The 12881-nt window shown below is 41.5% G+C and overlaps 1 protein-coding gene across 2 annotated transcripts in view; it reads right to left on the reverse strand.

Moving 5' to 3' along the window:
* Window positions 1-1877: 1877 nt before the first annotated feature.
* Window positions 1878-12881, reverse strand: part of Pde4d (phosphodiesterase 4D) — a 1038684-nt gene continuing 1027680 nt past the window's right edge. For both annotated transcript variants that reach the window (XM_028784385.1, XM_028784386.1), the window contains 4 exons: window positions 9363-9517; window positions 8211-8333; window positions 7358-7540; window positions 1878-6823 (listed from right to left, as the gene is read on the reverse strand). In XM_028784385.1, coding sequence (XP_028640218.1) covers window positions 6410-6823; window positions 7358-7540; window positions 8211-8333; window positions 9363-9517 — 875 coding nt within the window. In that variant the 3' untranslated portion in view covers window positions 1878-6409. The remainder of the gene's footprint in view (window positions 6824-7357; window positions 7541-8210; window positions 8334-9362; window positions 9518-12881) is intronic.

Below are 12881 nucleotides of genomic sequence, written 5' to 3' on the forward strand. Positions count from 1 at the left end.
TGTGTGTGTGTGTGTGTGTGTGTATGTGTGTGTGTGTTCCCATAGGTCTTTTAGTGACAGGAAAGAAGGGAATGGAGATAAAAGCATCAAGAATCAAATATAAAAGCCAGTTGGAAGTCTGGGAACTTTTCCCTGGATACATGGAACAGAACAGGCCTAAGGAAAGCCTGTAACACACAAATACAAGAGAAGGAACACAGTATGAAAATGACATAAGAAGGTTCATGAGTCCCATAGCCCAATGCTTTTTGAGTGAATGCTTTTCCCTTTTACTAGCCCTCTCCCTCTTCGGAGTGTTTTTCTCGTTCTTACCATACCATTTCAATTTCATTACCTTGCTATGTGTCCCTAGTACAATTCTGTCTTGAGACACAAGAGTCTGGAAACCAGCAGTGCCCTACCCCCCTTTCCCCAAACTTAGATCCATCTGTACCTCTGAGGGCAGGCTCATCTTAGGCATATAGAACTCTAGAGTCCTGTGGAAGGAGAACCCCAAACCAGTACTCCAAGAATCAGCATGGATTTCTGAAATGCCATATAAAACACAAGAAATCAGAGTCCAGGAACCATTAGGAGAACCATGGTGGTAAAAGATTATCTAGTCTGGTACCCTAGTTAGCCTGGAAATGAGACCTTTTACTATGTCTGTGGGGGGACGAGATGTGCCAGTAATAATGGAGATGAAAATTTCCATCAGTTTGATAAGATATGAATGAGCTGATTTAAAGGTAAGAAAAGTAGTGCTTCCTGCATACCCACATTCATGAACTCAGGTTCATACTCACTGTACTGACTGGGCATGAAATATATGGACACGTGGGAAGTGCTGTGGGAAAACACGGCTAGTGTCAGAAAAGAAGGTGCAGGGACAATCCTACTGAGGCAGGGTTAAATGCCTGGCGCTTTCTAGAAATGGGAAGATGTGCTTGGGATAGCTGGTTGTAAAATTCTGTTCCTGTGGCTCCAGTGGGCAAGTGTAAGTGGATAGGTTCCACTTATTGAATTTACCTCTCAGTATGAGACACAGGTAGAGAAAAAGGAAATTGGTTCTTTTGAATCTCATACTGTGATCTCAAGCCTGGAATGGAACAAAAAGGAAAGCTTCCTGAAAGGCATACACTAAGCACATCTTTTTAAACTTAGTTCTATTCTGTATTCTGTATTTGCATGCACAAATGTGCCATGGTATTTACAGTTAATGAGACCTTGGCAATTTTTTTTTTAAATTAGCAGTCAAAGGGATGTGGACTTTACCTGGGTTTAGCAACCTCAAAACTCAAACAACCCATAATATGTTTATCAAGTTTTAAGTGCTCTCTCAGATTATCAAATATTTAAAGACTGAATTATACTCAGCCTTTGTCTCTATAGATTTTATCTCGGTGGTCTTACTCAACCAAAGAACAAAAGTACTCAGATAAACCCTACCTATATGCTGAACATGTGTAAAACCGGCCTTCCTTGTCACTATTCTGTACACATGCATTGAGCTGCTCTGTGCCTCTGACTCCCCAGAGAATAAGGCCCAGGGAAGCAGACCTTGGTTTTCCTCCACTGAAAATACCAGAAGCTTGAAATACGCAGACCAGTGTCTAAGTAATTTTTGAACATCAAAATGATAACTTCTGGTTTGCCAGAAGATTTATTTAAATGCAGATGTCCCCTTCTGGGACCTACTTAGAAAGCTGTGTGTTTCACCTTGCATGCCATACAAGTGAACTGAGGGACTTTTGTATAGGACATCCTAGGGTTTCACTGGTTATAAATGACATGAGATTGCTAGCCTGTCATGTCAGAAAAGGTCATTCCTGTCAGAAATGTGTGCTGACTAAAGTACCACTTAAAGTCACATTACTTGTAAGAGACAAAATCATAAATAGGCAGAATCAACCCATGCTTTTATTTTCATGGCATATAAAAATTTTATATGAAGGTATTGATGTACAGTGCTATCCCCATGGGCTGTAAGAGAGGCTACGAAACCACTAACAGATTCATCATCTGTGATGCTCACACACAGTTCACCACTCTGAAAACATACCCAAAGAAATAATTAAAAAACTGAAATCAGTAAAGGGTGTATTTTCTGAGTATAGTGTCCCATTTGTACTGTTTAAAACAAAAGTAATCAAATTCCTTTGGGCCAGGGCTGCTAAAATCTACAGTTTGTGTCAAAAATAAAATGAAATAATAGAAGGCTCTTTTTTTTCCTAGAAAAAAAGAACTTTTTTCTATGTGACAAATTCTAAGGGCTGGGCTGTAGTGGGAGGTGGCCACCATTTCCACAAGGAAGCTCTCGTGGCTTTTAGGACTGGCCATTGTACAAGGCTAGGCTTAACAGTTCCACGTGGACACACAAAACAATTTTAGAGACACGAATTCTTTATTTTTACATGAATTGGCATCGTCATATAACTGTGTTTAAGTAGATGATTCACATGTACATGTCTGTACACGTGTATGTATGCATATGTATTATACATATGGACTATGTATAATACATATCTAAATTTGGTTAATCTTGGAGAAAAGACAGTATTAAAAATAGTGTAATGTCTTGGCATGGCAGGAAGCTGGTGACCACAGGGCTGACGAGATCAGTGATCTATGGCTCCCATTTCAAATCTAATGCATCTCCCTGTGAGGTTTAGAAGCCAGAAGGCTATTCTACGGTCACTGGAGAAGACTGTTTCCTTAGTCTGTGGTTTGGGAGTAAGAAAACCAATCCTGTGTGTCCAGGTGAAGTAGCTCTCAGTACTCAGCTGGTAAACACGCACCATCGGTGCCATTTTGCTCCATGGCAACAAGTACTTAAGAGCTTTTAACTCACAAGGGTCAGAAGGTTCTCCAGCAGTGATCTATAGATTGTAATCCAATCAGTGAGGATCAAGGCTCCAAAATGCCCAGCCCCAGCCTCACTATCACCTAACTTTGAAATGCAGCAAAACAGAAGAAAGTATTGGTTACAGTTAAGGCACAGCCCTGGGACCAAAGACCTGCAGCTATGTTATTTAAATTTATATATCTTTATGTATCTTATATTTTGCTTCAATTTTCCATAAACAAGCTCTATGATGACGAGACTATATTACAGAAGAAAAAAAATGTACAAGGAGTATGTATACACACCATTCATTCTCTCACCAAGAGTTTCCAAATATGTCAACACCATCCCAGCTTGGGATGATGTTTTAATAAGAACCGATAATTTACAATTAACATTACAGTATGTACATTGCAATAAATACACGGTTGTAAACAGACAAACAAGACTGTATTACAGGTAAGGTCATTTGGTGAGGAAAAAAATGCATGGCACAAAAAAATAAATAATGCATTAAAATTATCATAAAGCTTTCTGTAAAATCTGTTTCATTCAAGTTTATTTTTTTTCTCTCCTTATCTGCAGTTTGTTCTATCTACACTGTGTACTTGTGACTTTTAACTGACGTGGATAAAAACATAATGGAAGTAGCATTATCATGTTCAGTAACTTGCAAGCTGAAATGTACTGGTTTTATGCAAATCTTAGACTTCTTTTTCCTCCATACAGTACCTAGATATTGCATTTTTCTTACGGCATTTTAGGAAATGTAAAGCCACTTGTATAAAGATGTTCTTGTTAATTCAGTGTGTATTGTGAAGCACACTGACAAGAGAGAGTGAGCAAGGGCAGGGCATGGTAAAGGGGTAGGGGTGGTAGGCAGACGGTTGAGTAGGTATGGTATATTAGTCCCTAACTCTTGGATATTATGTGTCCTCTACAGCTTGATTGTCCGTCAGTGGATACCTTGACAGCACAGTGCCATTAAAAACCAACACACTACAAAACAAAAGCTCCATTACTGTAGTTGTAAAGGCTAGCAGTATGGATCTGTTTATGTCATATTGCTTATTTATTTACTTATTTTATTATGAAGACTACAGGCACTCTGTCGGGGGAAATGCCACACATAGGGAGTGGAGAAAGTGAGAATGATTGGGAAAGCAGGGTAAACTCTAGACTCTTCCTTCGATTTTCCTTCTAGACCTCCCTCAGGGATCCAGAAAATGAAGAGAGAAACAGGTGTCCCAAGTGTTTTGTGAAATTTCTGGTCACACAAAGGCTGACTGGGTACCATTTACTCTTTACGAGAAAAGGTGGCTTGCCACTCCAATATCAGTTGTTTGGTTTTTATCCTGCCCTGTGTCCACGATCAGAAACACTTCTGTACCAAAGGCTCTCAGCATCGTTTGGATTCAGTTGAAACAGGGTTTCAGAGCAGCTTGGGTGATTTCTCTGGCTGACGATTTACTTTCTCAGTCACTAGCCCCCAACTTCCTTGAGAAGTTTTATTCATGATTTTTTTTCAGACTTATGACTTTTCTTAAATGTATCCTTTTTTCCATTTGGTTGTACACCACTTTAGTCCTCATTTGGGTGCCAAAAAGGAAAATAACATGGCCTCCAAATCTTACACCAAGAACCTTACAACTAAAGTCTAAGGCTAGACACGTGATGCATGAGGCTGGACTGTTATCACCAAGTTAACCCTGGGAACTCATCTATAAAGTCAACTGAGTTCCTGGAGCTGAAATCTGGAATTCCCTCTTCATGTTCTACTGAGGCGGACTCACACAATCCACTGTTTTAGACTCCATCACATCACAACCTGCCTGGAGCCAGGGGCATCATCAACTCTCCTTTACCCTGTCTGTAGCAGTCCTTCATTTGGGACAAGCTGACGCAGCACTAATAATCAATAGCAATGTCCACATGGGATTGGGCTATCCATTAGGAGAGAGCAGCTGCAACACTTAGAACCACTTCCCAGGGCTACTCCTCATGGAGGTCTTACTTCCATGGGCAGTTCAAACAATAGCTGTCCTGGTATTCATTGACAGAGTCAGCTGACATCCTTAAGAATTGCCTATGTAACACTTAGCATGCTTCTCCTCTGCAACCTCAGAGGAAAAGCTAGCAAAGACAGAACCATGTAATAGAATTCAACTGCAACCCTAACCTGACAACCTGTTTCTTTTTTCTCAGTCAGAATGGTAGTGACATACTTGGTAAGAACCCAACATGGGCAGAGGCTGGCATAGACATTAAATCAAGCAGCATGATGGGAAAATGTGTTTTTCTTCCTGTAACTGGCTGTGAGCAACAATGAAATGATCATGAGATGTACATGAATGACCTTCTACAAGGAGAAGCATTTGTGAATGCATGTCTCCTGACACATTAAAAAATTAAAAAAAAAAAAAGGAAGTCATCAGTAGGCAGTGGGTAGGAAAACGCCTGGAAAAGACTGATTGTTTTAGCTACTGGGTATTTATATAGCTCCCATTGACTTCAGACAAGAGCAGTTCCTATGAGGTTTAAGTCACACTAGACATAATGCACATTGACGTATCACAGAATAAATAGTTTGCACACAGTGAAGGAAGCGATGGGGGAGAGCAACTCTCCTGGAGGCGGAGGAGTGAAAGAAAAGGAGGAGTCAATGGACACTTACAAAAAGGGTTTCCGGCAACACAAATTTGTTTCTCTGTTTTAGAGTATGGAAGTCATCGGTATATAAAACAATGAATCACTACAAATCAGTTCATTGCTATGAACTCTAAGGTGCGAGTAAAATTCGTAAATGAGATTTCTCCAGTGTGGTACTGATCCGTACTGAAAACTTGCAAGTTACATCTTAGTAAAAAAAATAATAATAATAATAATAATAACCAGCGGCAGATGAAGTTCTGAACAGACTTTTGTTTTGTTTTGTGTTTTTTTTTAAATATAATACCTCAATACATTTAATAATAAAAGTAAGCTCTACAAAAAAATTTGTTTTACATATCATACAAAATGTAGAGGTGCGTGTGGCTCACTGAACCACACTGTTCAGTCACGTATCAGGAAGACTTGAAATTAGAAAATTATGCAATTGCTGTGGCTCATCCTCCTGGGGACAGATCCAAGCTGTGTCCTGTTCCTGACCCTTTCATTGCTACATCTGTGAGTTCACGATACGCATCATCAAATGCCGCCTTTCTTCTTAAAATTTCTGCAAACAAACCAGGAAGGAACCCTGCAATCCGATCTACGTCTGGGCAGCTGGATGAGCCACGCTCCCTTGAAAACAGTTGGAGTTGATTTTATCTGCCTTGTCAGCTCTACCGGGCTGACGTCACGTCAGCATCGTGTTCGTGAAGACATCTCCCTTCTCCGATGACATGGGGGTGAAAGAACTGGTTACAATATTCCTGAGCGCCAGACTGAGTAGTTCAAGGTCAGTTTTGTTCAACAAACGTCCTGGCAGATGACAGTGAGGTGTGACCATGGCTGTAGCATGTGACATGCACTTTGGAAACAATTGTTTTCTACTTAAAAAAAAAAAAAGAAAAAAGAAAAAGTGTGACAGCCTTTATACTGTTACGTGTCAGGACAGCAATCATCTGCGACACAAGTTTCAGGCTGGCTTTCCTCTTCTGCTACAGCCTCCTCTTCAACCTGCTCATCAAGGGGAATTTCAGTGGACTCCGAGTCTTGGGTGCACAGAGTCTTAGAGTCACTGCAGCTAGTGTCTTCCTCCACTTGACTTCCACTGTCCTTTTCAGTGTCTGACTCGCCGTCTTCCTCTAAGGTTAGTTCGAACTGGAATTTTTCAGTCTGTCCCTGCCGGCCCTCCTCTTGGTCATCAGGTGCAGGGGAGGGGCTCTGGGGGATTGTGCTCTGGTACCACTCACGATTGTCCTCCAAAGTGTCCAAAATGTCCTGGGCATCAGGATGTACGAGGTCTGCCCATGTCTCCCAGAGTGGATGAACAATATAGTCTATGAAGCCCACCTGGTCATAAAAGAAAAGAAATCCAGTGGGATTAAGAAACTTGGAGAAGCTCAACCAAATCATGGTCCCACATAGAGCCTGCATATAAGATTACTAACCTGAGTTTGGTTAATTGGTCAGCTTGAGCCAATAGATCATGTAAGTATGGCTATTAGCCGGCCAAAGTTAGAACTCTTACCTCAAGAGATACTGACAATAGAAAGAAAACTAGTTATTTACATAGTAGGGCCTAGGTCCTGGACCTTATATGGGAATAGCCCATTTGTAGAGAATCCAGATAAACTGAAATAAACCAAGCATTCTACGTATGGAAGCGCATTAGATGGACAGAGTCCCAGTGAGAGACTACAGCACCATATATATGTATGACTATATGACTATAAATCATAAGAAAATCCTTTGACTCATCAACAGAAGTGAAGTCTATCGTGTCAAATCCAAAGTAATTAAAAAACCAATACTGTGAGGGTATAAAGACAGAGCAGCCAAGCGCTTCAGCTGTGGCTCCGCCCCTTCTCTGTGCTGCTGAATTACCTGTGATTTTTCCACAGAGGCGTTGTGCTTGTCACACATGGGACTTATCTCCATGCCGCGTTCACGTTCCCTGTCCCCCTGGCGGAAGAACTCCTCCATTATCCGGTCCGTCCACTGTCGGTACAGCTGGAGTGGCTTTGTGGGGTTGCTCAGGTCTGCACAGTGCACCATATTCTGAAGGACCTGGGGTGGATGGAGGCATTCTTTATTCGGCATCTGCTCTTTTTGGTTTGAAACTAGGAATTCACATCAGATGACTGTGACACTTACAAATACGTGTAGTGTCAGATTTATTTCAGACAGCTCAACCATGGTGTGCCTCTGGATTTCACACTTGTATTAATAGTTCTGAATTATGCCACTTCTGCATCTAACTGTCTTGAGAGGCACTGTTAGTGTGCACCAAAGATTAAGTTCCTAGCTGCTCAAATGGTCTGCGTTTTGGATGTTGAGTTTTTGTTTTTGTTGTTACTGTATGTGCAAATGAACAGACCAATACAATTTTATTTGGTTAACTGCAAATGTCTAGGCATGTATATTGCTTTTTCTGATTGTGTGGGTTTTTTTTTTGTTTGCTTGTTTGTTAGCTTTCTAAATAGACAAAAAAAAAAAAAAAAGGACATGTGGTTGGGTGGGTGGGGAGGTGGGAAGGATCTGAGTGGAGGTGGGGGAGGAGAAGCCATGATCAGAAAATATGGTGTGAATACTATTTTCTTTTCAATTAAAGTCAAAGAAGAGTAAGATAAAGTTCCTGTGTGTAGCTTCTGAATGTATGCGGTATGACAAAGGAGACATTCTTGTCTTCTTCAGTCACTAACATGGGCATAAAGAACACACTCAGATGCTGGTTTACCTGGATCCTGTCGGAATAGTTATCAAGGAGGAGGACGCCAGAGCTTGTCACCTTCTTAGTTTCAACCATCGTTTTCAGATCAGCCAGCAGATTCATGTGCTTTGACATGTCTGTCGCAAGTACCTGACAGGGCAAAGATTGTTCTATGAGCTAAAGCCAAAAGGAAGATGGATTTGCAAATGGACAAAGACTGAGTACGAGAAGGGATGGAGAGTCACTATGAAGTGAGATTATGAATTATGAAGTAACAATGTGTGGAGATGACCTCTTCTGGGGGACTCTCTTTCTCACTGATGACATGTTTTCTAGGAGCTCAGAAAAACATGCACAGCACTGAAACATCAAGTGCCTGACTGACACTCTCAAGGTAAAAGCCACCATCGTATTCTCTGCTCTTGTTCTGAGCTACTGAGACTTTGCTGCACTATAACCCACTGATTCAAGGCTACGCAAACATCGCTCAGATGTGCAGTACTGCAGTTAGTTTTCTTTTGTTGCTGATCAAGGACAAATGGTGTTTCAACAAAACTTGGAACTGTACTTTGGGGGCTGACAAGATAGCTGGATGTAAAGGTGCTTGTCACCAAGCCTGATGACCTGAATTGGAACCCTAGGACCTAGATGGTAAAAGGAGAGGGAGAGAACTGACCCACACAAACCATCCTCTGAGTCCATAAGTACACTAGGCAATGTGTGTGCATATATATCCCCAAACAGAAATTTAATAATTGAATGTAATTTTTTCAATTAAGTATAATTTTGTAATATCCACATATTTTCCCATTGTCAGACTACTCCAAATAATGTACAGAGAGGTAAGAGTCAAGTTGAAGGTATTTCTAAGTGGGTAGGAAGGAGGGAAAGACTCCAGTGGAGTTGCAGGGGATTCCCCATATCTTCTGAGCTGCTGAGTCATCCTTCTGTACCCCTACTGGCTGAGAAGAGTTCAGAAAATAAACTGACTAGTGAGGCCCTTTGTCTTAAATCCCAACTGCTAGGGACAGACTCTATGACAAAGGAACCCTGCTGGAGAGAACCCAGCAGAGGCAATTCCTACAGATCTAAGCTAAGGTCATCTCTAAGAACTTGAATCCCTGGTTTTTTGTTTTTGTTTGTTTGTTTGTTTTGTTTTGTTTTGTTTTTGTTACTCACAATGTCAATGACCATTTTCCTTAAAGATTGTCTTTGCTTTTTGGTCAGATTCTGGAAAATGTCACAGTTTTCTTCCTGGAGCAACTTAAATCCCACAGCCAAGTGATGGTTCTCTAAGACAGAGGAGTCGTTGTACATCAAGGCAAGTTCCGAGTCTGAAAGGAAGAGCAGCAGCAGATCACCAAGGCTGTTTGATTAATGTCTGTCTCACTGCTAGCACTCCAGAGGTTGAGACAGGAGGATATCGGGTAAGGAGCTAGTCTGGGCAAACCACATGAATGAAAACAAATCCCCACGTTCTGTGATGCTTTACATTTAGGACACAGTTGCCCTTGAACTTCTCCATTACCCAAGAACAAATATGTCAAACCATCTAAGAGTCAAAAGAATGCTGGAGCCTTAGCAGAGGATTTCAGTTTGACTGATAGGTGGTCAAACTGGACTGATAGGTGGTCCTTCTGGTCAGTTTCCTGAAGTGAAAGAAGTGGATCACATTATCTCTTCAGGATCTATCAGGTCAGCAGACTGTGGCATTTTTCCTAACATCTACAACGTATCCTGGGCGTGAGGTGCCATTTCCTGATCACTGTGAATACTTGCCCGGATATATTATATGGATTGTATGTGCAAAGTTGTTTGTATGCAAGAGTGCCAGGACAGTATTCAGTTTGTTCATCATGCCCACCCTTCTTATTAACACCCCACTTGCCCCATTGTTTCCTTCTGAGGCTCCCAGCAATGTTCTATGCCTGTGGACTGCCCTTCCTGCTTGCCTACTCATGGCTTCACAGACCGTGTCCACCTGTCTACAGGCCCGAGGTAGAGATTCTGCACTTTGCATGTTGCTTTGAGCCTCTGTATTAATAATGACAAAAAGAGATTCTGCTCCTTCCTAGTCCTGAAAACAGCAGACCTAGATACAGAAGGGCTTTTTTCCCAACGATTAATTTTGTATTATGTGTATAAGTGTTTTGCCTACATATACGTGTATGTACCTCGTGTGTGCCTGGGGCCTGTGTAGGGTAGAAGAAGGCATCAGAGCCCCCTGAAAGCAGAGTAATAGATGACTGTGAACTGCCATGTTGGTGCTGGAAACCAAACCCACATCATCCTCTGCAAGAGTAGTGAGTGCTTTCAACCACTGAGCCATCTCTCCATGACCATTTTTTAAAAAAGTTTAAGGTGCTTTATTGTGTTTCCTTAAGTCACATAAAGATTGAAAGCATGGGTATTTGATCTTTATTAATATCTCTCATATTATTTATTTATTTATTTATTTATTCAGAGGCTTCTTTTAAAACACAAGTGTCTGGTACTATTTATCAATTCAAAAAGGAGCTGGAGAGGATGGGGGAGGCTTGGGATGAGATTCCCCAAGGAGACCCTATGATCTTATGAGAATTATACACACAAGAAAGTACACATCTAATCTGCTGCTCGCTGCTCCAGAAACAAGAGAGCATAGTTTCAGGAACAGATGTGCATACATATTGTTCACTCTTATTTGTCTAGAAAAAAATCAATACTTTTTAAAGGGAATGTCTGACCAAGTCTTACTTTTACTTTTAACTAGTCTATGAAAGCCTATGGGTGCACACATAGACATCTGAAATTTAAAATGACACAGAATCTGAGCACAAGACACTGTATAGTTACAGCTGACTCATATTGGAGAAACTAATGCTGGAAAGAAGGCATGATATTATCTAACTCAGAGAAATAATGTGACTTAATCTGCCAGGGTCCTTTTCGGGGAATCCACATATATGTAGATGAGGGGCATTGATATAAGGATTCCCCTGGCCTTACAGAAATGTCAATAGGTTTATATTCCCCTTGAAGAGAGAGGCAGGACAAGCTGAGGGGCTGCTGCTGATGATCTGTTTTACAGAGGATACATTCTATTCCTCCTAAGGATGGCTTGTGATGCAGAGTCCAAGGGCACTGATTAAGCTTGCCTTAGGCAAGGAAATAATTGCTTAGGGGCTATGCAGGGGGTGGTTAGCTGCTCCAGATCTGGTGCTGCTGCAGGACCACTGGACCAGGTAGTAAAAGCTTAGTTTTAAGTGAAACAACAACAAACCCCTAAGCACTTAAGAAAGTGAACCTCAAAGACATCATTAAACCTTCTATGCTTGTCACCAAACCTTCTATGCTTGTCACCAAAGGTGCAGTCACATGCAAGACGGAAGGTAAGTCTGTGGCACCTCACCAAAGATGCTAACCCAGGGCTTGTGAGTAGAGTCCTTGAAATCCACACTCCTGTATAGTATACAAACAGGAAGGTAGGGGGCAGGCAGAGAGACCTGCTGACACAGACACTTTTCTGCCACCAGTTCCATAAAATGTTTCTTCATTGCTGAAGACACAGCTGCTTGTTTCTCCTCTAAAGGCCTCTGCCACTCTGGACCACTGCTACACGTGCCCAGTCTACCTTATCCCTGAACATCATCTCCCTCTTTGAAAGTGCCAGCCTACTTAGAAACTTGGGTCTCTAAACAAAACTATAAAGATTATTGCTGGCCATCTGATTTATGTTAGATTCTTCTCCTCCCCTGTAACTTAAAAGTATGAAGAAGACAAGATCCCCAAGTTACCATACTGAGAGAACTCATCTCTATGTTGTAAGTGGTTGGTGTGGTGTGTCTTCTTCAGTGCTTGCACCTCTCCTAAGAACATCTGAATGTAACACACATTCATGAGTGAAGAAAGTCAGTCTTAGGAAAGGTGGCATTGCCAGGTGGCATTGCCAGTATCATACAGCTGGTATATCCTAGGGCCAATAGTTAAAGACAACCTGTCTCTAGACTCTTCATGTTAAGCTTTTATTATAATTTTTTGAAGAGCTAACAGTGACTCCACGTAGCCCTGGGTTTTTCTTTATAAGGAAATGTTTTTATTGCTGCTTCCGTTTTATAGCTAAGCTGTTTTTAATCTTCTTGATTTTAATTTTGTTGATGGCAGGGCCTTGCTCCAAATCTCCTGAAGCTCTGTGTCACGAATCACCAATGGAGCCTTGCATAAAGCTCCAAACAACAACCTCATGAGCGATTGGCATGCCTGAGCTCCTCTGGACCAGCAAAATCATGAGGCAGCTGCATAGCAGCAGAGACACAGGAAGGGACTTTTTTATTCTTGGTCATGAGTGAAAAATAAAACAAAAACAAAAAACAAAACAAAAACCAGGAACAGCCTTTCACAGTAGTCAGTGATGAGCCAGTGACAGATCTTCTTTGACTGCTGCTTTCAAACCTAGCCAGGCCCAGGGAGTGAGTGTGTGTGTGTCTTGGTTGTAGGACAGGTTATATGCAATTCCTATTCTTTCACCTTAGACAAGGTGGCCCAATATGCCCTACCCCACTGGGCCTTTACAAATTTCACTAAGGGACTGAGTTCCCAATAGGAGGTCCAGACTTTGGCTTTCAGCAATCTATCCCTGCTAGTGCAGCAAAGAAGGCTCTTCTGCTGACACACTCAGAAGTACAAGCTGTTTATGTGTGCCTGATCTGGGAATTCCCA

This window comes from Grammomys surdaster, unplaced genomic scaffold, assembly GCF_004785775.1.
Source record: "Grammomys surdaster isolate TR1022 unplaced genomic scaffold, NIH_TR_1.0 99, whole genome shotgun sequence".
Taxonomy (NCBI): Eukaryota; Metazoa; Chordata; class Mammalia; order Rodentia; family Muridae; genus Grammomys; species Grammomys surdaster.